Source organism: Ceratotherium simum, chromosome 16, assembly GCF_057802395.1.
Source record: "Ceratotherium simum simum isolate JZ-2026a chromosome 16, ASM5780239v1, whole genome shotgun sequence".
Taxonomy (NCBI): domain Eukaryota; kingdom Metazoa; phylum Chordata; class Mammalia; order Perissodactyla; family Rhinocerotidae; genus Ceratotherium; species Ceratotherium simum.
The window spans coordinates 35,722,501-35,746,897 of NC_141915.1; the positions used below are offsets into that span (position 1 = coordinate 35,722,501).

General features: G+C 38.7%; 1 protein-coding gene across 8 annotated transcripts in view; it reads right to left on the reverse strand.

Annotated features, from left to right (window-relative positions):
* The window catches only part of LUC7L3 (LUC7 like 3 pre-mRNA splicing factor), a 25,961-nt gene extending 2,201 nt beyond the window's left edge, over window positions 1–23,760 (reverse strand). For 2 of the 8 annotated variants that reach the window (XM_014790832.2, XM_087440980.1), the window contains exons 1-10: window positions 23,535–23,757; window positions 12,375–12,441; window positions 9,132–9,171; window positions 8,448–8,592; window positions 8,002–8,076; window positions 6,694–6,798; window positions 5,637–5,798; window positions 4,958–5,241; window positions 3,383–3,543; window positions 1–4 (exon numbers count right to left, since the gene is read on the reverse strand). The exon at window positions 1–4 is cut by the window's left edge and continues 137 nt beyond it. In XM_014790832.2, coding sequence (XP_014646318.1) covers window positions 1–4; window positions 3,383–3,543; window positions 4,958–5,241; window positions 5,637–5,798; window positions 6,694–6,798; window positions 8,002–8,076; window positions 8,448–8,592; window positions 9,132–9,171; window positions 12,375–12,441; window positions 23,535–23,633 — 1,142 coding nt within the window. In that variant the 5' untranslated portion in view covers window positions 23,634–23,757. Of the gene's footprint in view, window positions 5–1,169; window positions 1,296–3,382; window positions 3,544–4,957; window positions 5,242–5,636; window positions 5,799–6,693; window positions 6,799–8,001; window positions 8,077–8,447; window positions 8,593–9,131; window positions 9,172–10,985; window positions 11,072–12,374; window positions 12,442–23,534 lie in introns of those variants that run through there. The other 6 variants (XM_087440979.1, XM_004434720.3, XM_087440982.1 and 3 more) reach the window with 6 other exon arrangements.
* Window positions 23,761–24,397: the final 637 nt, after the last annotated feature.

Genomic DNA, 24,397 nt, shown 5'->3' on the forward strand with positions numbered 1-24,397 from the left:
TTTTCTGCCATAAAAGAAGACATTGATCGTGGATTTTAAAGTAAAATACAATACATACATGACACTTTGAAAAGTGAAACAATTGAGAGATGAAAAGACAATCATTTCCCACAGACTGCAAGTAACACAGTTTGGTGAGTCTATCAAAGGGATAAAATTTGTAATTTATGGAAGAGGGAGAGGGCAAGATGGCGAATTAGAGAAGGCAAAAGGTAAAATAGCAGGCAAATTCTCTTAAACTGGTGAGAAGCTATTAAGTATAGGCAACTCCAATCACTGCAGAATCCAAAATTTAAGTAAACTTCATTTGGGATGAAGAATATCAAAAAGCAATGGGAAAGGATTAAAGATAGTACACAAAAACTATTTTCACATGAAGTAAATTAACTTAGGCAAAAATAATAACTGCAAAAGGCCAAAAAGGCTGAACATTTAACAGGCATATTTCTCCAACTATTTTTAAATGCATAGGTTACATACACATATATTTGAATATCCAAGACAGACAAGCCCAGTGAAAGAAAGGGGATCTTAAATCCCATTCCAAGTTCTGAACTTTAGTGCTTTGCTAAGGAAACTAATATATATGCCATCTCGGAGTTATTAAAGAGAAATTAAAATTCAACTCAGCTGCAAACAAAGAATGAAAAAACTAAGTCTCAACTTTTTCCTCTGTTTTCTCTGGAATGGTGAAACCTCAGACTAGAGGCAAAAAGTGGTACACAGAGCAAGCATGTTCTAGCTTTTTCAGTTCCAAGTATTGCCTATGAAAGATTTCTATAGAAATGTTAAAGCAAACTACAAACTTTCTGGAAGAATTATTTTTCCCCTTAAAACTTTAAGAATAGCTGGTCTAGCAGAGTAGTTCATAAGACAGAAAGATGTTTTAAGAGAAGCAGAATCCTCTACAGATTCTGGACAAAGTTGTTAAGACACAACATCAAATAATCGGGAGAGGGATGGCTAATGGAAACAAAATATGGCATGGGGCAGGGGGCACTCATTCCAAGAATGTAAGAATTGAAGATCTTATTATGTGAAGGAGCATGTTCAGTCCATAATACTTGCAAAATGCACAAAGCAATGTCCAAATAGCTGACCGCAGGACTTGCTTCATGTCTGTCTGTCCACTTATGGGAACTGTGCCAGTACAGTATGCTCTAACTGACCTTGTGGGAAAGTCCTCCCTTTGTGCCTTATGGGCTTCGCCGGTGCACAGGTAGCTTCAATGAGGAAGAGTCGTCTTGTTGCCCCGTAGAGGACTAGTAGTCAGTCCAATAATCTTATCTTCTGCCCTATGTAAATATGGTAGATCTTAATAGTCCTAAGGACACCCACAAAGTGTGGTGGATTTTAGGGCTGTGGATTAAAAAGAAAAACTCTCTTGACAAAGAGAGCACCCTACATTGGTTGGTGATAAGAGATTTGTGTGAGAGAGCACTTTTCATTCGTGGAGTCGGATAAACTGCTTCTATCACAGCACCTGGAGTAGTGAACTCCCTCTTACTCATTTGCTACAATCAAATGCTTGCTACTGCTCATATCTCGCCTCAAAATTCAAGCTTTCAGTCATCTGTATGCGTAGGAGTACCTGAATAGCTACATGGCATTTTCAAAAGCCAATAAATCATCACTTCTAAAAGAGATCCCAAAGTTTAAGACAAATCTGTAACGGCATACCCAATCTTTCAAGATGGACCTGATGCAGAGTTCTCTCTGAATCAAGTCTTCTCTCCTTGCTCCATATTTCACCAGGAAAATCCTTGTTTATCCATAATCTAAACACAATGCAGCTTATTTTACTTAAAAGTTTTATTAAATTCCACGATACCATCATTATAATTAGGATTACAGCTGAGCAACTCAGGACTTTTTTTTTGCTCTATCCAGAAACGACACTAACACATTTGTTTGTAGTCAGGCCAGCGCCATTTACTGCTCAACTTTAATCCCAGACAGTTATGAAGGTTAGCTAGCTCTTGCCCTGAGAACCAATCCAACTATTTTAAGTGACATGAATGATGATACGGCAAAGAGCTTTAGTTCTCAAAGAGAAGTGATTAATTTGATCTGACATCCCATATCTGGCTCTTCAGAGATGACCCCTCACTCCAAAATACATTATACAAAAAGTCTTGCAAAAAAGTTGAGCGAAACCTTCCCAAACTAATGTACAATCAGTTAACCCTCTGTAGCAATTGCCTGTTGAATCACAGAAGTAGTTTCTGAACTTAAATGGTAAATACTAAAGCTCATGACAGTAGGTTTTAAAAATCATCCTTGTTTCCTCCTCTTTAACATTTGCCCCATGTTGTAGAAAAGGCCAATATATGCAAATATTTTAAAAAGAGAAAGTGCATTTATTTAAGGAAAAATAAAAGCAGGAGACCAAAAAACTATGTCTGCTGTTTTGTGCCGCTAGTTCTCCAACTCAGTCTCCTGAAAACCTGGCTCTCAAAAACCCACAAAAAACAAAAACTATAGGATAGTTCCATAAAGAAAATAATGAGTATTAAATAAAAGTCCAGTATAATAAACTCAAACAGCAGCACATATATTATGTTGGTAATCAAACATGGACGCAGGTAGGCAGACCAGGATGGAACAAGCAGAGCCAAGAAAATTAGAAATAGGTCCTTTCTCTCATTCCTCAAAACCATGCAAAGCAGAACAGCCCAGTCAATACAAAATGAAAGATGTTCAAAGAATCTGAAGAAAATGCAGAAAAGAGACCCTGATGATTAAAAGAATTATCTTTCAATAAATGCTAAGTAAAAAGATGAGAATATCTTTGTGAAAACATGCCAAAGACAAAATGAAAAAGTCCATTCATAGTGCACAGTGAACCACCTACTGGAATGCCACAGAAAACCAAAGGAACAAGTAGAGGGAAAAGAGCATGTTTCAATAGAAAACAGGGTTAAGACACATGTAAGGTATTCAACTTCTGTGAACTTAGAAGTTAATTACTGACTTGAATGCTGTATACGAGAACCAACGCAACAACATACATTTACTCTGCAAGACATATTATGGAACGCTGAAGCAGATTAAAAAAAAAATGTTGCCAATAACCAAGTTAACAAATTCTACAGCCTAATAACCCTGAAAGATAATGCAATACTTGGAAGAATCTAGATGATAAACCTTCAGGTTATTGAAGGATGTGGTTTTAACATGTTCTAAGAAAACATCAGGTCAACTGTCATTCTCACAAATCAGAGTAGGAGAGGGAAAAATAATGCCTGCCTTAGTGAGTGATATTGCTAAGCGAAAAGTAACATAGCTTGAAATGGAACTGTCTATGCCCGAAGAAAAGTGAGTGGGGAGACAGGAGTGTGAAAGCAGTCTCTTAATGAATTAAATTCTCGCAAAAACTAACCTTTCTCCTTGGATTTTCTATCTTGTTCTCTGTCCCGACTTTTGCTCCTGTGCTTATACGACTTTCGATCCCGGCTTTTTGATCTTCTTCGATCCCGACTACGAGATCTATGCTTTCTTTCTGACCTATCATGGCTTCTGCTTCTTCGTCGATCTCTACTTCTTAATTTAAAACAAAAGGAAAGCAACTTCAGGTGGTATTACAATGAGAAAAAAATCTTGAATTATATATTGAATAATGAACAAGATTGAGCAAAACTCACCCCTAAAAAGCAAATGAATAGAATCTACTACTAAAACATTTATATTGGAAATCTTAAGAACTGAAAATTATTACAAATCTTTCTAATGTCAACTTTTCAAATAGTGCTAAAATAGTTATCATTGTGCTCTTTAAGACTCCTCTTCTTGGCCAGCCCCGTGGCTTAGCGGTTAAATACGTGCGCTCCACTGCTGGCGGCCCGGGTTCGGATCCCGGGCATGCACCGATGCACCGCTTCTCCGGCCATGCTGAGGCCGCGTCCCACATACAGCAACTAGAAGGATGTGCAGCTATGATGTACAACTATCTACTGGGGCTTTGGGGGAATAAATTAAATAAAAAGACTCCTCTTCTTTAATCACAACTCTAATTAAAACAGTAAAACTGATTTCATTTTTTCATGTTTTATTTATTTTTTTGTGAGGAAGATCAGCCCTGAGCTAACATCCATGCTAATCCTCCTCTTTTTGCTGAGGAAGACCAGCTCTGAGCTAACATCTATTGCCAATCCTCCTCCTTTTTTTTGTTTTCTCCCCCAAAGCCCCAGTAGATAGCTGTATGTCATAGTTGCACATCCTTCTAGTTGCTGTATGTGGGATGCGGCCTCAGCATGGCTGGAGAAGCGGCGCGTCGGTGCGCGCCCGGGATCCAAACCCAGGTCGCCAGTAGCGGAGTGCGCGCACTTAACCACTAAGCCACAGGGCCGGCCCCGATGTTTTCATGTTTTAAAAGAATTAGTTACACGACATTTTAAATATTTATTTATTTATTTCCCCCAAAGCCCCAGTAGATAGCCGTATGTCACAGTTACACAGCCTTTCAGTTGCTGTATGTGGGATGCGGCATCAGCATGGCCAGAGAAGCGGTGCATCAGTGCAGCCCGGGATCCAAACCCAGGCCGCCAGCAGCGGAGCACGCGCACTTAACTGCCAAGCCACGGGGCCGGCCCATTACACGACATTTTAGTTCTTATATTGCGCTTGATGTTGTTCAAAGCAAAAGATAAGTAGGTAACCTTACTCAAAATAACTTATAATTTAAATCTTTTCTTAGACTCAATGAGAAGAGAAGCTCTTAAGAGACGACCTGGTACACTGACTTCCTAATAAGATTGCATCACACCTCCTGAGAGTGGTGGGAAATAGCAAAGAAGGTGCCTGGAAGATGGACTCGTTCACTGATTCAACTCCCATAATCCATCATAGTGCTTAACAATACTTAAGAGTTTCCCAAGTCCCAAGGAATAACACCAGTAGTCACTACTGTTTACTGTACACTCACTACATGTCGGGCGCTGTCATGTGTTCTACATACCTGCTTCGCCGTCTTTCTCTACTTCTCGATCTTTTGTGGTCCCGAGACCTGCTGCATCTTCGGTCAGAAGTTCGGCTTGAGTGCCGACTTCGGGAACGACTTCTCTTTCTTCTTTCTCTGTCTCTAGCCCTTTCTTTTTCTCTTTCTTCTTCTTCTCTTCGTCTTTTCCTTTCTCTTTCCTCCCTTTCTCTCTCCCGTTCTTTTTCTCTTTCTTCTCGTTCTTGCTTCTCCTTTTTTAAACGCTCATCACGATCAGGTTCTTCAGTTCTTTTTCTTAACTTTTCCTAAAGAAATCAGGTTTGATTTTTATATAACTATAATCTTAAAGACATTGTCAAACAACGGTTACCTAATGTGAAGCATCTGTAGACCTACTTATGGAATCTGATGCCCTGAAAGGGAAATGTAGACATTCTAACACAGTGTATGTACACAAGACATTATTACTTGACTAAATCCTAAGGAATATTCTTTCTCCCCAATTCCTGGTACTAAAGAGTGAAGAAAACGAAGTGCTTTGATAATCTGATGAATAGCAAAATTTTATGGGGATTATCACTGCTTCAAATAATACACATCAGTAAAATATCAACACGAGGTTTGTATCTCCATGTGATCATTTGCCATAATAAAATATAACATTAGCTATAGCTAAAATACATGTTCAGAAGAAACTTACTTTTAATTCTTCTACAGTAGCTTTAATTTTGGCATAGCCCATGTGCTGTTTTCCCATCAAATGGTCGTCTACCCGGGACTGGGCATCTCCTACTATCAAAAAAGCTCCACACACTTCACAAACTTCCATTTGTTTTTCTTGGGCAGCAAAACTTTCAATTGTCTGAAATGATAAATCAGTTATTATAAGAATATCTGAGGAAGAGAGAACAAATCTCCCCAAAGACCTTAATATTTAGAATAGATTTCTAATTTTGTGAATTGTTACTCTCCACTTTCCCAAGGCATAATACTGAGCAGCAACTGGTCCCCTTTTAGAGAGGGGAAACATGACAACAGCAGCCAACTTTCCACATCATCTAGGAAGTGTTGAGATCCCATCACTCAACTGCCACTGTTGAATTACTCACACTGGCTTTCAGAAAGCTACTTATTTTAGTCTGCATTCATTTCCTGCTTAGGTACAATAGGCTAAAGGAGTGGCCTCCATATTAAAAATGTTTCTCAAAATCATTAAAGAAATGAGCTCATTGAGTGTAATCTGAACACATCCTATTCAATATTTGGGAACCATGACCAATTATATTCTACCATCAATATCCAAAACATGTATATTTTCTAATTAAAACAGGTAAGAAAGTAGAAAACATTTTAAGAGTATACCAATTTTGAATCAAGGTAAATATGTACTGAGTAACTTGTAACAAAAAAGAAAATAAAACCCAGGCCCAAATGCATACTACTTATAATCTAAGGCATGGGTTGGCAAGCCAGCAGGTAGAGGCCTGTTTCTATAAATCAAGTTTTACTGGAACACAGCCATACCTATTTGTTTATGTATTGTCTTTATATATGATATAAAGGCAGAGCTTAGTAGCTGCCAGGGACCTTGTGGCCTGAAAACCTAAAATATTTACTACGTGGTCCTTTAAGATAAAGTCTTCTTGACTCTTGATTTAGGACATTAGAAAACTGTTTATAAAGGTTCTCAAATAGGAATAGGTCCTACTAATTCACAGTGAACAGCCTGGATAAATCAAAATGAGGTTGCTACTCACGGAGGTTGTAGATCTAAGCAATTCTCTCTCTTCTTTTAACTGTTCAACTAATTTCATCATTCCCTGGGCTTCTTCTACTTTTCCTTCAGATCCTAATTCTTCAATCTAAGGAGGATAAAAAAGCAGTCAAGACTCCTTTCTAACCAAACTATCCAAGTATTTTTCTTTTTTTCCCTAGGTTTCATTAGCATTCAGTGGGTGTTTTGCAGAATTTTTGTTTGGTTTTGTTTACTGAAGCCTCTTTGGGTTTAATTTACCCTTTTGATTTTTTACATTAATGAAGCATACTTGACATGCAATATAAACAGCACATTTTTTTGTATGTGTGTGAGGAAGATCAGCCCTGAGTTAACATCCATGCCAATCCTCCTTTTCGCTGAGGAAGACTGGCCCTGGGCTAACATCTGTGCCGATCTTCCTCCACTTGATATGGGACTCTGTCACAGTATGGCCTGACAAGTGGTGTGTTGGTGCGCACCCTTAACCACTAGGCCATGGGGCCAGCCCCAACAGCACATTTTTAAGGTGCACGATTTGCTAAAGTTTGACACCCAGGAAACCAACTCCATCATCTAGATAATGAAAACATCCATCACCCCAAAGTTTCCTCCTGCCTCTTTGTAGTACCTCGTCCCCAAGAAACCACTGATCTGCTTTCTGTCACTAGAGTTTGCATTTTCTAGAATTTTATATAAATGGAACCATGCACTTTTTATTCCTTTTTTTGGTCTGTCTTCTTTCACTCAGCCTAATTATCTTAAGATTCATTCATCCTGTTACATGTAGTTAATTCCTTTTTATTATTGAGTAGTATTCAACGACATGAATACATCAGTTTGTTTATCCATTCACCTGTCAATAGACATTTGAGTTACTTCCAGTTTTTTTAGGGTTTTTGCTAATTATGAATAAAGCTGCTATGAACATTGATATACAATTCTTTGTGTAAACATATGTTTTCTTTTCTCTTGGGTAAATATCTAGGAGTCAAATGGCTCACGGTGCATCTTTTAACTTTTTAAGGAACAGATAATCTCTTTTCCAAGAGGGCTGTACCATTTTACATCCCATCAGCAGTGTATGATTGTTCCAGTTTGCCCATATCTTCACTAACATTTGGTATGGTCAGTCTTTTTAATTTTAGCAATTCTAATCAGTGTACAATAAGTATCTTGTGGTTTTATTTTGTATTTCCATAATGACCGTGACATTGAGCACCTTTACATATACTTAATTGCCATCCTTCTATCTTCTTTGGTTAAGTGGCTATTCCAAGTATTTTCTGACATTAATGCAGACAATTCTCACCTGCTGCAGGAGCACATCAATTTTATCTGTTAGAACCTGAATTTTTTCTTCATTTTTGCCTGTTGGGCCAGCTGCCTATTGAAGACAATAAAACATATTGTCAACAAGTAAAAAACAAAGATAAATATTTAAACTCTCACATAAAATACACATTTGTATTTAATAATTAAAATGTTGAATCACAAGGATAGTAACTCAATTATCTTCCATTTCTGTTAATCAATTACATATTTTGTCAGTTACTGATATTTAAGAGAAAAACCTTATGATCAGCAAAATCAATATTATATAGAGACTGAAAAAAATGAATGCCTTCTAAGTTTTACGTCATTCTAAAAGAACACAAAGTAATAAATGAACTTGAACACAAGTTTCAATACTAGGGAGGTCTCTGGGTCTCCAGAGAACAACACTCTACAAAAACTGTAAATTAATTTCATACTCACCCCAGAGGACTGCTGGTTTTGAGATAATGCCAAACGGGCATGGCCTCGTCTAATTCTACGTTCTACTTCTGCAAGTAAGCTCTGTAAGTATCGCAGAAAATCTCTCTCATAGCCAACTTTCATAAAACGAGAACTCTTCTCATACCTGATAAAAATAACAAACATGCAATACTTCCTCTCCAAATCTTTATCCATTATAACTCACATATTCTATCTTAACTAGTCTCATGGACTGTTGCATTCAGACTAACAAGTAAACGAGGTAAGAAGTGAATTTCTGGTTGTCCCTCATCCTGGTAAAGGGAAGGCTCTATTTAGCATTATGTTTAGTTAAGAGCATAGATTTTACAATCAGGCAAATCTAGGTGCTTAAACACCAGCTCTACCACTATACTAGATGTGTGACCCTGGACCCAGGACAAGTCTCAGGGCTGTTAAAATGCAAATGTGATATATAAAACAAAAGCTTAGGCTTTACACTTGGCATATAGTATGCACCCATACGATGGCTATTAGTAGCATTATTGAAGCTATATGACTTTCTACCACCCCCAGCTAATCAATAGGACCTCTATCAAACATTCAATTTACACTAATTCCAATTATTTCTTCAATCCTTGTCCCCTTTAAACCAAACAATGACCGGGGGGGCGGGGTAGAGATGACCAAAAAAAGGTAACTTACTGTTTTCGTAGATTTTCATCATGAATTTTTTCACATGGACCTGAAAGAAAAAGAACGCGAGATACAAATGTATCAATTATTGGTGACATTAACATTTTCTCTTGCCGAAACAAAAGGAAGTTCTTTTTCTGAAAAAAAATCCTTTTTAATCACTGAGTAGTCTGCAGACACCTAAACTGAGCTACTGAATCATGAAGTAACATGCCCAAGTTAATTAAGCACATGAAAATTGTTCTCCTTAGGCTTCAAGATCAGTATAATGGAGAGCAACTATATGGTAAGAAAAGAGAAGAAAAAAGAAGAGAGAGTGGGAGGAAAGAGAAAATTGTTCCTTACTGCCGCTCAAGAAAAAAGTGTGATAAGGGCAGACCACTGGTCTGAACCCCCACTGACACTGTATTCTTTTCAAGTATCGCACATGAAGTCAAACAGTACGAGGCTAGCACACTAGTCCTACCCCTTCCCACCTCCAAAAGGCAACCAATTTTAACACTTTTAGCTATTTCTTCTGGAATTTACCTCCATATTTCTAAATTCTATGCTTATTTTGCTTTTTCTTGGTTAGACATTAAAATTTTAGGTTAAACATTCAGTGTTTATATTTTGACTATGCAAGTACCATTAACTGCTAAGTGAAACAAAAGGTGCATTATGATGACACTTTTGATACACTTCACACTTTTGTTGGAATTTTTTCATTTGTTTTTTTCTATGGATCTATTTCCAAATTCTTCTCAAACACTAACTCAGCTATAGAAACTATCTCAACACTAATTTCCCTCAAGACTTAAAATAGATTATCAGCTTCATTTTCTTCCATAAGCTTTCTATCCTGCTTCAATCTGGGCTGCTTATTTCCTAAGCACACTAACAGAACTGGCATCCTGAGAAATTCTTTTTCTGGTCTGTACTGGATATAGTTTACTAGATCTCTTGTTGTTCCTCCTTCTTGGTTTATAACCACGTTTTGGTGAAGTTTCCAGAGAAAAGGTTCATGGGAGATAAATTTGTTGAGACATACCATGTCTGAAAATGTCTTTTTTCACCCTCATACTTTGATGTTTAGCTCTACAGTTAACCTAGGTAAAAATATTTTTTCACTTAGAATCCTGAGGGTGTTTCTCCAATGTCTTCAAGCTTCCAGTGCTGTTACTGACAAATCTGAGGCCATTCTGATTCATAATCCTGTGTGCCCCACTCGCATCCCTGGTGGTCTGAAATTTCACAATGGTGTGCCTTGGTATGGATCTTTTTTCATTCACTCTGCTAAGCACTTGAAGGACCCACTCTATAATCTAGAGACTAACATCCGTCAGTACCGCAAATTTTTCAATTTCTTCCCTCTGTTTCCTCTGCCTAGAACTCTTAATCAGCTATTAGAGCACTGGACTGATATAATTTTTTCTAATTTTAATCTTTTCTGTCTGATTACCCAACATTCCAGCAAATTTCCTTGATTTTATTTTCAAACCTTTCCACTAATTTTATTTCAGATTTCTCCAGTTCTAATTTCCAAGAGCTCTTTTTGGTTTTTCAAAAGTTCCCTTTTTATATAGCATTCTAATCTTCCTGTTATCTTCTCTGATTTCTCTGTGGATACTAAATTTAGTTAAGACTTTTAAATTTTTTTCTTCTGCTTTCTCCATTATCTCTACTTCCACTAAATTCTTTTTTTCTGTTGGTTTTGCTTAATTTTTCATGTTGAAGGTTTTCTTCAGATGTCTGACTGTTGTTCCTTGGCGGGCAAAATCTGACTAGAAGTTGGTATGCACAGGCAGTTTGTCAACTAATGGAGCTTTACCATAGGAAAATCAGGCAAGACTTTCTTTTACGAGGTTCCCCAAGGGTCAGTACCTGTAGATCACTTCTCTGGAACTGTTCACTTTCTCTAAAGAATCCTCTTCTCTTCTGCCTGGGGAAAAACATCTGGCTGTATCCTTCTAGGAACAGGGCAGAGGAAGGGAATGGGAAAACCCCACTATTAAGAATATAGACTGATTTCATCTCTCTTATAGTCTCATTTTTACTCATTACTGCCCTGTGCAGTGTCTAGAATCCCATTATCTAGACTTGTCCAGCCCTAATGTCCTAATGCTCTAGGGCAATCATTGTGCTTAACGAATTAACTTCTCTTTGATGTTTCGAGAATGATACTAGTTATGTACCACCCTTGGGACAAGAAAACAGTCAATTATATTTTTGCATTTTGTGGTTCAGATAAACTAGAGTCTCTTTAGTCCCATTTCTCCAGAAAATTACCCCCTAGTTTCCTAGGGTGTAGGGGTGGGAGAGGCAGAATCACAAGATGCACAGGTCTTAAGTGTCTGACCACCTAGACTAGTGGTTCTCAACAGGAGGCAACTTTGCCCCCCTCAGACATTTGGCAATGCCTGGAGATATTTTTGGTTGTTACAGTTGGGGAGTGCTACTGGCATCTAGTGGGTAGAGGCCATGGATGGTGCTAAACATTCTACAATGCACAAGATGGCCCCCCTAAAACACATAACTATCCAGCCCAAAATGTCAAATGTCAAGGCTGAGAAACCATGAACTAAACTAATCTCTCATTTTCAGTCCCATGACTCAACTCTGCCTTCCATGGTACCTGGTGCCTCCAAATCCTGAGCCTGTCCAGGGTTCTGCTGATCAAACATTTGCTTCTGTTTAATATCCCATTCTGCAGGCTCTTAGGGTACAGTTTTCTCTGCTCTGTTGAGTTTGCTGCTACTCTTCCATCCACTTGTCATCTTCCAAAAATTTGCTGACATGTCTCATGTTAGCTCCTCTTCCCTTTACACGTTTTTTTTAGTGAGGAAGATCAGCCCTGAGTAACATCTGTGCCAATCCTCCTCTATTTTGTATATGGGACACCACCACACCATGGCTTCATGAGCAGTGTGCAGGTCCACTCTTGGGATCCTAACCCGCGAACACTGGGCCGCTGCAGCAGAGCACGCAAACTTAACCACTATGCTACCGGACCAGCCCCATTTACATCTTTTTTGTTTTTACATTTTCATTTTAGTGGAGGGGTTTGAGGAGGTAGTGGAAATAGACATGTATGTTCAATTAAGCCACCACGTTTAACCACACTGGCATTTATTAATACATTCAAAAACCTAAGCCAGGGAAGAAATTACTTTATCAACAAACCTTTAAGAGAAAACTTTTCAAAATTATAAAGCACCAGGTTTTTTCCCCTTAATCATAAATTTGACAAAGTTACACAGAAAATTTACTTACCAAGATCAGAACGAGTGTTTGTGAACAATTCCGCAGGACAAAAACCACAGAGATAATATTTACAAACCTAGTGAAGAAAAACAAAAGTACTTGACTTTTAAAATTGTTCAGTTTTAAAACCAGATTGGAAAAGCGTGCCAAATAACTATTTTATCATTTCTTGATCTTCTTCTTTCAATCAAGTAAATATAAGAACAATTTCATTTGTTAAACCATATTGGTTAGGTAAATTAGTGCTTTTCAGACTCCTGGATTTCAGTAAAACATGTGCATGACTGAAAGAGTTACCAGCATTTTCTACTACCTACTTTTAATCATTGCCCCTCTGCCCAGCAACAACAAATATGGCATCCAGAGGAAAGGAAAATGTTTATTTTTATTTAAAAACAAAACAAAACACCCTGGACTGTTCTTATCGTTATAACTTTGTTAAAAGACCACACCCAATTTACAGATTAGGATTTGGGAATCACTATCTAAATTACAAATAACATTCATTTAAAGCAATCTCGTTCAGTATTTTCGCTTAAGAGATCCTGTCACAGGCTCTAAAATGTACTGGCTATTTTCACACATGCCAGCACTTTACCAAATGACTCTTGATGGGCTTCTTTTTATTTATTTATTGGTGAAGAAGATTGTCCCTGAGCTAACACCTGTGCCAGTCTTCCTCTATTTTGTATGTGGGATGCTGCGACAGCATGGCTTGATGTGCAGTATGTAGGTCTGTACCCAGGATCCAAACCCATGAACCCTGGCCCACCGAAGCGGAGCAAACGACCCTAACCACTACACCACCTAGCCAGCCCCTTGATAGGCTTCTACGGTACGGAGAAAAACTGTTAACACGAAATTTACTTTTAATTCTCTGCCACTGGTACTTCTGTTAACTCCTTCAAGATATATTCCAAGACTGCTCTATCCTATATTTAATTCTATAATTCAGCAAACCAAAACCTATTGAGCAAACATCTCCCTTCCTTCATATACCCTTCAAAATATCTCCCTTCCTTCATATAATACTTCATTGTTATTGGATGGATTACCAATGTACAGTCATGAGCTGCATAATGACATTTCAGTCAACAAGGGACTCCTCTTAGGGGATAGTGGTCCCCTAAGATCAGTACCACATAGCCTAGGTGTATAGTAGCCTAGACCATCTAGGTTTAGGCTCAACTTCTAAGTACGCTCTACATGATGTTCACACAAGGATGAAATCACCTAACAAATGCATTTCTCAGAACATATACCCACTGTTAAGCAACGCATGACTGTGCAACTATGACACATGAAAGAAGAGATATGTTAATTTTAAGACTGAATGCGAGTTCTTTCTAGGCACTTAGGACTGGATGTTAAATCTGAAATAGATTGTTTTCTGCCTCGAAGGCCAATATTTTACACTTGTTTGAAGCTATGTGGTCCCATAAGCTGAGACCAGAAGAATTAAGGTCATAGAGAACAAAAAGATTCAAAAATCAGGTCTAATCAACATATTTAGTTTTATATCAATATTATCCTGTTATATATATAGCCATACATCATAGTATGTACTATTTTCTTTTCTTTAGAAGTTCTTCTAATACTTGATTTTTAAGATTACTCTTTGTAACTTAAACATTGTTCTTACAAATTATTTATTAAAAAGGCTCTATATGTTCGAATGGTTAATGTTTTTCCAAATTATTTCTAAACTTCCAATGGTCATATGAAATGTTTAAAAATGCTACTTTTCTAATTATTAAAAACTCTGACTTGCTAAACTTTGCATCCACTTTAAGTGTACCACAATAAAATAGCAACTCCAATACTCAATTTTAAAAAATATTTAAGAATCTCTTTTATTTGGGGGGAGGGAGGACAGAGTACGCTACTTATCGTTCAGACTATTAACCCTGGTTCCAAGGGCCCAAAAATTATTTAACAAAGCTCCCACAACTGTAATAGTTATCTGTAATAGCTCAGTAATATTTATGGCCAGCATTCAGTGTTATTTATAGCTACAAATTGTATGGTTATATAATAATTTAAAAACTAAATTTAGTGTGCAGCTCTCATAAGTATGAAACTTGACTATTGCTGTGCATTTTACTTTCACTTACTTATCAAAGTTTATTTTAATTTCTATTTCCCATGTTTACAGAAGTATATTCTAGGGTTTTGGAGTGGATTCTATCTAAAGACTGATTTAATTGCTTTCATTAGGACTTTTATTGTCATAACTAATAAACATAAGACTACTGTTCCTTCTTATGTTTAAACTTGGCCAATCTCTATGATCCTCAAAAAGGCTCATCATTAAAACAAAAAGAATACACATCTCTATAGCCCCTTCTGACTCTGAAATAAATAACCAAATACAAACTTCAAGTATTTCTAGGAAAGAAATCATATAATTCTTCTTGGTAATGAAATATCAATACAGTAGTCACTGAATCTTAGTTTTAATAACATCTATCACTGAAATCAAACCAACCTGGATCTGAATTTGGGCTTTACCGTATATCGTGTGACTTAACTTTTCTGTAAAACTGGTGATTATTACAAGCTTCAAGGTTTATCATAAAATGTATATAAATGTTATTTTTTCAAAACTAAAATACTTCCAATTTTCCAGAGCTATTTAAAGTTTTATTCTAAAACCTAAGCCTATTTATACAAATAAGGCTTTCCAAAAGCCAGCAGATTCTAAGTGGTCAAAACTCTAAATGTACTATGTCGGTTTTACAATAAAATACATAAATGAATACACTCTTAAATCTAATAAGTACTGCATGGGACTTTAATTTAAAAGGGCTTTTAATTTTAAAAAGCAGAAAATGGCACCTCAACAATCATTTAACACTATGTGCTAAAAACGATGCCGGAAATCAAAGAACGAGTAAGACCCACTCCTCAAGAAGCTCACAGTCTAGAAGAAGACAGAATAGAAACAGAAAACAAAAAATAGAGTGTACTAGCATTTACATGCAACACTAGAAAGAGAGAAGGGAATTAATTTAATCAAGAATGTCAAGTCATCACAGATGGTGAAGCTTGAACTGGTTCTTACGTTGGGAAGCGGAAAGCTTGCAAGACATTCTTATTCTAGGCATAAGGAAACAACAAGAGACATAGAATACGAAACAGGCAAGCGTAAATAGGGACATTTGGAGAGGCACCAAAGTGCAGAGTTTGAATCCTGGCAGCCACTTATCCACTATGGAACTGTAGACTGTAACTCTGCCTTGGTTTCCTTACATAAAAAAAGGAGAGAGGGGCTAGCCCAGAGGCACAGTGGTTAAGTTCACACACTCCACTTCGGCAGCCCAGGATTCGCAGTTTTGAATCCTGGGTGCCAACTGAAGCAGCGCTCATCAAGCCATGCTATGGTGGTGTCCCACATACAAAATAGAGGAAGATGAGCACAGATGTTAGCTCAGAGACAGTCTTCCTCAGCAAAAAGAGGAAGACTGGCAACCGATGTTAGCTCAGGGTCAATCTTCCTCACAAAAAAAAAAAAAAAAAGCAGACGACAAATAATACCTCATAGGGGGATTGTGAAATTTAAACTATATGTTTGTTAAATCAGGAGAACGAGGCAAATTAGTCTGATTTTTAAAATACTACCCATTACCTTTTAAAAAATGTTTTTAGACACTATGTAGACTAAGATATGCCATGCCTGCCTGTGGGTTAACCAAGTGATACCTATAACTTAGTCCAACCAACCCATTTGAGTCAAGAAAACAGATCAACACATGACCTGCCTTGAAGTTATCTAGCTACTTACAGAATCCAAATTAGAACCCATTTTCCTAATGCAGTTTTGTGTGCTCTTTACACTCTTCAACTCTCCTTTGATACTGCTGTAATGTAATGGTACATCAAAATATTTGTTACTCTATCCAATAAGCTCTAGCTACTTAGACTGCTTCTTTTAACCTCCCGAGGGATTGCAGATGTTTAAAAAAATTTACACTTAGTCTTGTATTCAGCAAGTCTTTACTAAACGTCCATCAAAAACCTAAGAATCTGATAACCAAAGGTGGGAGGAGTACCGACAAAGGGGTGGTGGTGGTGACCAGAATTCTCTTAACATAACTGTGATTTATCCTCTTGATAAATTTAAGGCAACACCAGTGACCAAAAGAGTTCAACCTCAACAGCACCCTTTTCAAAAACTACCAGTTAAGAGAACGCAAAAATACAATCAACATTGGAAATGTGACTAGAAAACTTTAATTACAAGTTTCCGTCATATTAAAGTCAAATTGTCAAAAATTAAAACAATACCTGGTGTTATATAGCGTTGGGAAAAAGACACTCCAAACAACACCAGAGGGCTGTGGGACAATTTGGCAGCATCCATCAAAATGTGAAATGTGCATTTAACTTAGTCATCATCTTTCTAGGAACCTATCCTACAAGTGACTCAGCTATATGTACTACAATGTTCACTGCAGCTTGGTTGGTAATGGCAAAAGAATTAGACATAATGTACATATCCACCAGAAAACAAATAGTTAAATAAATTAATGTAGATTTATATGTACCAAAAAGGAAAGATTTCACAGCTTAACTGAAAGTTATAAAAATACATATTATATTTATATATTATACAGTCCTAACAACTTGCACTTATAAGTATATGTATGTGGCGGTAAATTATTAGAAAAGATTTGAAAACATACACACCAATTTTTACGTTTTTCAGAGGGATTTGGTGACGGGGAGGGGAGGCAAAGACAGACTTTCACTGTTTACCCCCACGTTAAATTTTAATCTAACAAGCATGTTTACTTTTGTAAAAAATAATTTTAATGGTTCTAAACTCAGAGGGAAAACATAAAATACTAAAATTCCAAAAATATTAATGGAATCAATCTTTCATAAATGAGAGAACATTATTTAATGTAAAGACTTACACATTTGGAGGGGGTTTCAGTAAGTATGAATATTTAACTGAGAAAATGCTAAAACTTACACCTTAACAAAAACAGTCTTATTTTTTTAGCATTCACTTCTTCAAGGCACTATCAATTTAAACCACTTCCAATCACAAAAGTACACTAAGAGTATCTTACTGGTTTTTATCTTTCTATACCTACTTGAATCCAACAGTAACCAAATAGTTCTCTCTTACATTAATCAAATATTTTCAATGTTGTCTCCATTACTTTCCCCAAATCAGCTGAATGCCTAGCTGTTTCTCACCCTAATGGTCAGGTCAGCTATTTCTTATTTACAAATAGTAAAGCCTTCAAATCATTAAATCACATATAGGCCGCCCCGTGGCTTAGCGGTTAAGTGCGCGCGCTCTGATGCTGGCGGCCCGGGTTCGGATCCCGGGAGCGCCCCGAGGCACCACTTCTCCGTCCAACGCGAGGCCGAGTCCCACGTACAGCAGCTAGAAGGATGTGAACCTATGACGTACAACTATCTACTGGGGCTTTGGGGGGAAAAAACTGAATAAATAAAGTCTTTAAAAAAAAAAAAAAATCACATATAAACGTCTTTACAGACACCTACAAATACAGGTCCCTACCTAAAATCCTGTGGATGCCTTAAAGAGCTTCTTTTGGTATTCTAAGTTACTAACCACTCTGAAAAGGTATTTGGTTCCATGAGATACCAAGTTTCATTTTATAAACAGGTCATAAACATAAAGTATTTATTCAATTTCTCTTCTGATAATCTAAATACTGGCATTTTAAATTCATCATGTCAGCAAGAGTCAATCTGATATTTGATGACAACAACTTTACTTCAACTGTCTGTCATACACATTTTTTCATTTAAAATCCAAGAATACTTAGAAATTTTACTGATGGACCAAAAAAAACAATAACTTTCACTCTGCAATCTTTAGTCACTTCCACCATTAATAGTTTAACTCTGACTACAAGAGGCTAGATAGAAGTGTTTCTTTTTAGCTAAAAGAGAGGAATTCAAGTTTTTTAAAAAAAGATTAACCCAAGAAAAATTTTAATATAAGAATTTATAACAAAAAGAGTCAGTCCCTGATAACATATACTGTTTCAGCTATATCATAATCACACTTTCTACATTCATTCATTTCCATGCCTTTTTAAAAAAAAAAAAAAGATTTTATTTATTTATTCCCCCCGCCCCAAAGCCCCAGTAGATAGTTGTATGTCATAGCTGCACATCCTTCTAGTTGCTGCATGTGGGACACGGCCTCAGCATGGGCGGCGAAGTGGTGCGTCGGTGCGCGCCCGGGATCCGAACCTGGGCCACCAGGAGCAGAGTGCACACACTTAACCGCTAAGCCACGGGGCCGGCCCCATCCATGCCTTTTATATTATATATGCCTTTGCAGTCATGGTTCACTCTCCCTTCTTGCCTACAGACTTCTGGTAAAATTTTCACCAATTTTCCACAGCAGCCAGATAGTAAACATCTCTCTCCTGCTTAGACGCCTTCAATTGTTTCCCAATATAATTTAGCCCCAACTTTTAACAAGACTTATAAAAACCATTCAAAACCAGGTTCCTGCCCATCTATCCACATGCCCCCTCCCCAACAAAAACAAACAAGGGCTCCAGCTATAACACTATTTACAATTTCTCAGGCCTACTATTTTCTCCAGCCTCTAGTAACATTAGTCTTCTCTCACTCCCTCTGGCTAATTCCTACTAATCCTTAGGTCTCAGGAAAGAGGCCTTTCCTGAGTACCACACGCTGAGTTAGGTGCCCCTCTCAAGTGTGCTTTTCTTTTTCTTTTTTTTTTAAATTTTATTTATTTATTTATTTTTTCCCCCAAAGCCCCAGTAGATAGTTGTATGTCATAGTTGCACATCCTTCTAGTTGCTGTATGTGGGACGCGGCCTCAGCATGGCAGGAGAAGCAGTAGGTCGGTGCACGCCGGGGATCCGAACCCGGGCCAACAGCAGCGGAGCGCGCGCACTCAACCACTAAGCCACGGGGCCGGCCCTCAAGATTGCTTTTCTAGACCCCACACTTTTCCCCATTGTGGCACCTACCACACTGTGTTATGAAGGCGCATTTACTCCTTCATATCTGCCATCAGACTTATGGCTCTCTCAGGCCAAGTGCTGTAGCTATTCTATCTACTATAAGTGAAACATTTTGCTGAATAAATGAATATAGCTATTTCCCCAACTTACAAGTAAAATATGAGAAAATGAAACATATTTCATAAAACAATGAAGCACTGTATTACTAACTTAAGTCTTTCTTCCCTTGCGAAGAAATCAAGTCTAATGATGTATATACGTACATAAACACACATTTTTCCTAAAGCAATATTAACGAAATGCCTTAACATTTTCAGCATGATAATAGTACTGTGGTTATGTTTTTTTGAAGTCCTCATATTTTAGATATATAATGATGTCCTTAAGATTGAAATGATAGAACCGCTTCAAAATAATGGAAGGGGTAGGGGATATAGAGGAAATAATATTGGTCATGTGTTGATAATGTCATACTGGGGTACGAGTACATGGAGAGTTCATTATACTATTCACTCACCTTCTGTTAACGTTTTGGAGTGAAAAAACAAACAGTAGTTACACACACACGTAACACACTGACTGCTGGCAATTCTGAGAAGCCCAACACTTACCATTTACTATAGAGTAAGGCAGGAAATGCCTACATTTCTGACAGAAAGAACATTTTGGTGACTATGAATTAAATCTATCTAGTAAAATATGTATAGATGTGATGCACTATAATTATTAATTTTTCGCTTCCAATTTTCCTTCCCAAATTCTGAATCCCCTTTTTAGATGTAAAAACAAAAATGTTCACAAGTAAAAATGTGGACAGAAGCCCTAACTGTTTTTTCTTTTCTAAACAACTTGCAGTGTCAATGCAATATTTCCTAACATTCTTAAGATTTTAGAAAAGAACATTTAGTTCAATTCCCTTCATAAGTTATTAAACCTTCAGGGAACAGGGCATACTTGAATTTGATAAATGATGAAAGAAATTCATTTTAGATATTATCAGATCAGAGTTAAGTCAACAGTTAAATAATTTCACTTCTGGGTTGAGATCTACATGTAGAAACCTCAATTTGAATTACAAAATTCCTGTTCTATTATAAAAATAATAACCAAAGCTCCAGACCAGACTTTACAATTCCCTACAATCTGAACTATTCAGGTAATTAGAAGGCTACTAAATGCCTTCCCTGGCAAACACTGAAATCTTCCCATGTGGACACCAACTGAAACGTGCTCACACTAGGCAGTTAAAATCATATGCTTAACTAGGCAGTTAAAATCATATGCTTTCCTTATTACAGTGGTTAAGGTTAACAAAGCAGAGCAAACTACTAAACACAGAAATATTAATAATCTCAAGGAAATGTAAAATAATAATAAACGAGGCAGAAGGGCGTGTCACTGAATCATTGGAAAGGCATTAAAGCTGATCTGAATTTAGCTGAAAAGTACTTTCTCTCAGATCCAGAGGCAGCAATCTGCAAAGAAGGTGGAAATGCCTGTAAAGTACTAACTCCAATAAAGCACTTTCCAAGATTCAACCTTGATAGTGCTTACATATACCTTATTACAAATAAATGAAAGGTCAAAAGGTTGATAATTTGCACCACAGGTGCATCCTTCAAGGAAAAACGAGCTTCCCCAAGTGCTACCAGCTGACAATTAAAAACCCAGGACTAATCAGGTGGTCAGGAAGCAGTAGCTCACAAGCTTTAGAATGTTAAGGCCATATAAAAAAATGCAGATTTCTGGGGCCTTCCCCTAGACCTACAGAATCAGAATGGGGGTGCGGGGAGGGGAGGGGATAAAAAAAATCTGCATTTAAAACAAATTCCACAGGTCAGTCAGATACAGACACACAGGAACTACTTTTAACACTAAGTTAAAGTTTCCATTTCAATTGTTAAACAAAAGGACCCCACCCAGCTGAAACAGCTTTTCCCATCTAGTGCAAGTGTGGCAAAGAAAAATTTCCAGATAGAACACGAATGCAAAAATATTTTGAAATATCGGGTTACAGTGGTGGTGAAAACCTTACAGTATACACTGGGGGGTTGTTCATTTCTCCAAAATCTTAACACTAATAGCCAAGAGCAAAAGAATATGGAAACGACCCGGAAGTGATGCCACGAGCTTCCCCAGCTTTATTCTGACTTATTTAGACGCGGCCATATGCTTGGTTCCTGGTCAACACCAACCTTTTCCCTGAAGACATGAATCTGAAATACCAGCAACTGACTTTTTCAAAGCCCTGAATCTAGAATGAAGTGCAATCTGTCATTAAAGGCATAAAATATTTTGGCGACAAGCACCAGAAGTTTAAATCAGTGAGAAGCACTAAAACAGAAAGCAAAGTAGATTTACTACAGCTGAGATGACATAAAAACCTAAGCTGCTATTCTGAGAGCCTCACTGCTAATGTTATAAAAACCCATCACATATAATGCAATGTGGCAATAAAATACCATCAGGAAAACAAAGTTTCTTCATAACACGTGTTCAAAACCAAGGAGGAACAAACACAGGCTACTCCAATTAATGAGCAGGCAATCAAATGCAATTTTCTCTCTTTAATTCAAAATACATAAATGCCCTATTTGCACATCAACTGAATATTTTTTTTTGTTAAGCTTAGGAAAGACTACTGCGTTAAGTGGTAAAAGAAAATTTTACTTCATTGTTGCAAAGAAATGCCTAGAAAGGAAAGATGGTCAAGACAAGCAGCAAAGTTACTGTCTAGTCTGACAAGTAGGGGAAAAAACGCAAACGTCAAAAAAAAAAAAAAAAAAAAAAAAGGGCCGGCCCTGTGGCTTGGTGGTTAAGTGCGCGCGCTGCAATGCTGGTGGCCGGGGTTCGGATCCCGGGTGCGCATCGAGGCACCACTTCTCCGTCCATCCTGGGGCCGAGTCCCACATACAGCAACTAGAAGGATGTGCAGCTATGACATACAACTATCTACTGGGGCTTTGGGGCGAAAAATAAAATAAATAAAATCTTAAAAAAAAAAAAAAAACAACTTTTAAAAAGCTTCACCTCTCTTGAGGTCAATGACAAATGCGTGAATTTGACTCCACACAATGAGTTCTACCATAACACTTCCTACTACTTTGCAATCAGGCAGCACCCCAACACTTGAGCCAAACACGTTCTTTTTTCAGGTACCGAAAGCACTCATCTAGCACCAACGTGTTCTCCCGCAGTGCAAAAGACAAATTTTACTCTGACCAAAGCCTCTGTTTACAAAGACTAAGCAATTTCCTGAAAAGTATATTTAACTATTCCTTCATATTTTCATTAGCACCTGCCTTTAAATTACTATGTTGTTTGATAACAAGAGCAAGACAAGTAAAACTAAATTCTACATCTATTCTTCAGGTAAGACCTAAAATAAACGTTACACTGCATGTTCAAAACACTTGAACTACATGACGGTTATCTACAGAGAGCTAGTTTCACAGAATCGTGGCAAGTGACCAGGACTAGAGACGAGGTTTAGTTTCGCCACTTAACTTGCCAGGAGACCTTGGGTGAGGCTCTCCAGTCTCATCTGTGCAAGTGGGGTTGTAACACTGACCCTAACTCACAGGGTTAGGAGGATCCAATGAGTTTTATGCGAAAGAAAACGCCTGGACAACCATCTATCTACATGAAGGGCTTACTAGAACGAAATGCTAGCAAACAACATGTGTAAACCATCACGGTAAACCCTACCAAGTCATGAGCCTCTTCTATAATTTTATTTCCCCACACAAGCGTCAACACTGAATTATTACTGAAGTAATATGCTGCCACAATTTTGACCACTAATCCCGGCCAGATATTTCAAGTTTAAATACGCCGCTCAACCCAAATAACGGAAGAATTTGCCCTTTCCCCTATTTCCTGAGGTGAAAACACCGGAGCCTCTAGACGTAATAAAATACTCCTTCCTTTCCCGCGTTTCCCCGCCTCGTTAAAGTGCTTTTCAATTCCACCTAGGGCCCCCTCTGACTTCCTCGACACTAAAACAACAACAACAAACCACCCCTTATCCCTGGATCCGGGCGGACTCCTCCCTCCCGAGCCATCCTCCCGGCTCCCTCCGGGCACGGGGTCGGACGCTCGACCCGGCGCGGCCCCGGCCCCCGCCCTCCCCTCCCCCACGGCGCCCGGGCACAGGCCCAAGGCCCGCGGGACTTACGCTCTCGTGGTCCCACCGCACGTTGCTGCGCTTCTCGTCCGGGGCGAGGTTTCGGTCTCGGCCCATTAACTCATCCAGCAATTGCGCGGCCGAAATCATGGTGCTTTCTTCGGGCGGCTGCTCCCACCAGCCCTGGCACCCGCCAAAGAAAACGCCGGCGACACCACCCCCAAGCCCTCCGGCCCGCTCGCAGGCCGAAAATCCTCCTCCAAAGAGGAGCCGACAAGACAAAATGGCCGCCGCGCGGGCGCCTTCCCAGCATGCCGTGCGCGCGCGTGCGCCCGCGGGGACACGCCCAGGCCTGGGAGGCGAGGTCGGCCCGCTTCCGCCGGCCCGGGGGCGGGGCCTGCCCAGGCCGGGCCCGGACTCCGCCCCTGCCGGGTGGCTCCGCCCCTGCCGGGTGGCACCGCCCCACTCCGCGCTGTGCGGTACCAGAGACTGCGCCGAACGGTGAAGCCGCCCGCCTACTTCCCCAAGCGCCCGTCTCCCCGAGCTCCTTCACAGGGACAAATGGGAGCCTACGCCTTGAAGCTTCGACGCTGCTCCGAAATGCAGAAAAGAGCAGTGTTCCCTTGGTCCCACGCGGTGCACTCGATGCCATCTTCCAGTGGAGGAAACTGAAGACCAGCACTCATTCGGTGTTCCGACTCCATTTTCCGAGTCACCGCGCTCACCGCCCCTTCCTCCTGGCTTGGTTCTCCCACCCCGATTCCCCTGATTCACAAGGTGGCAAATCAAGGCAGGAAGAGATAAAGTGGTTTCTGCAAGATCAGACGGAGTATGGGGATTCAGCCCTACACCTGATGCCTCCCAGTCTGGAATTTTTTTAAATTATTGATTCATTTATTCAACCAATATCTGAG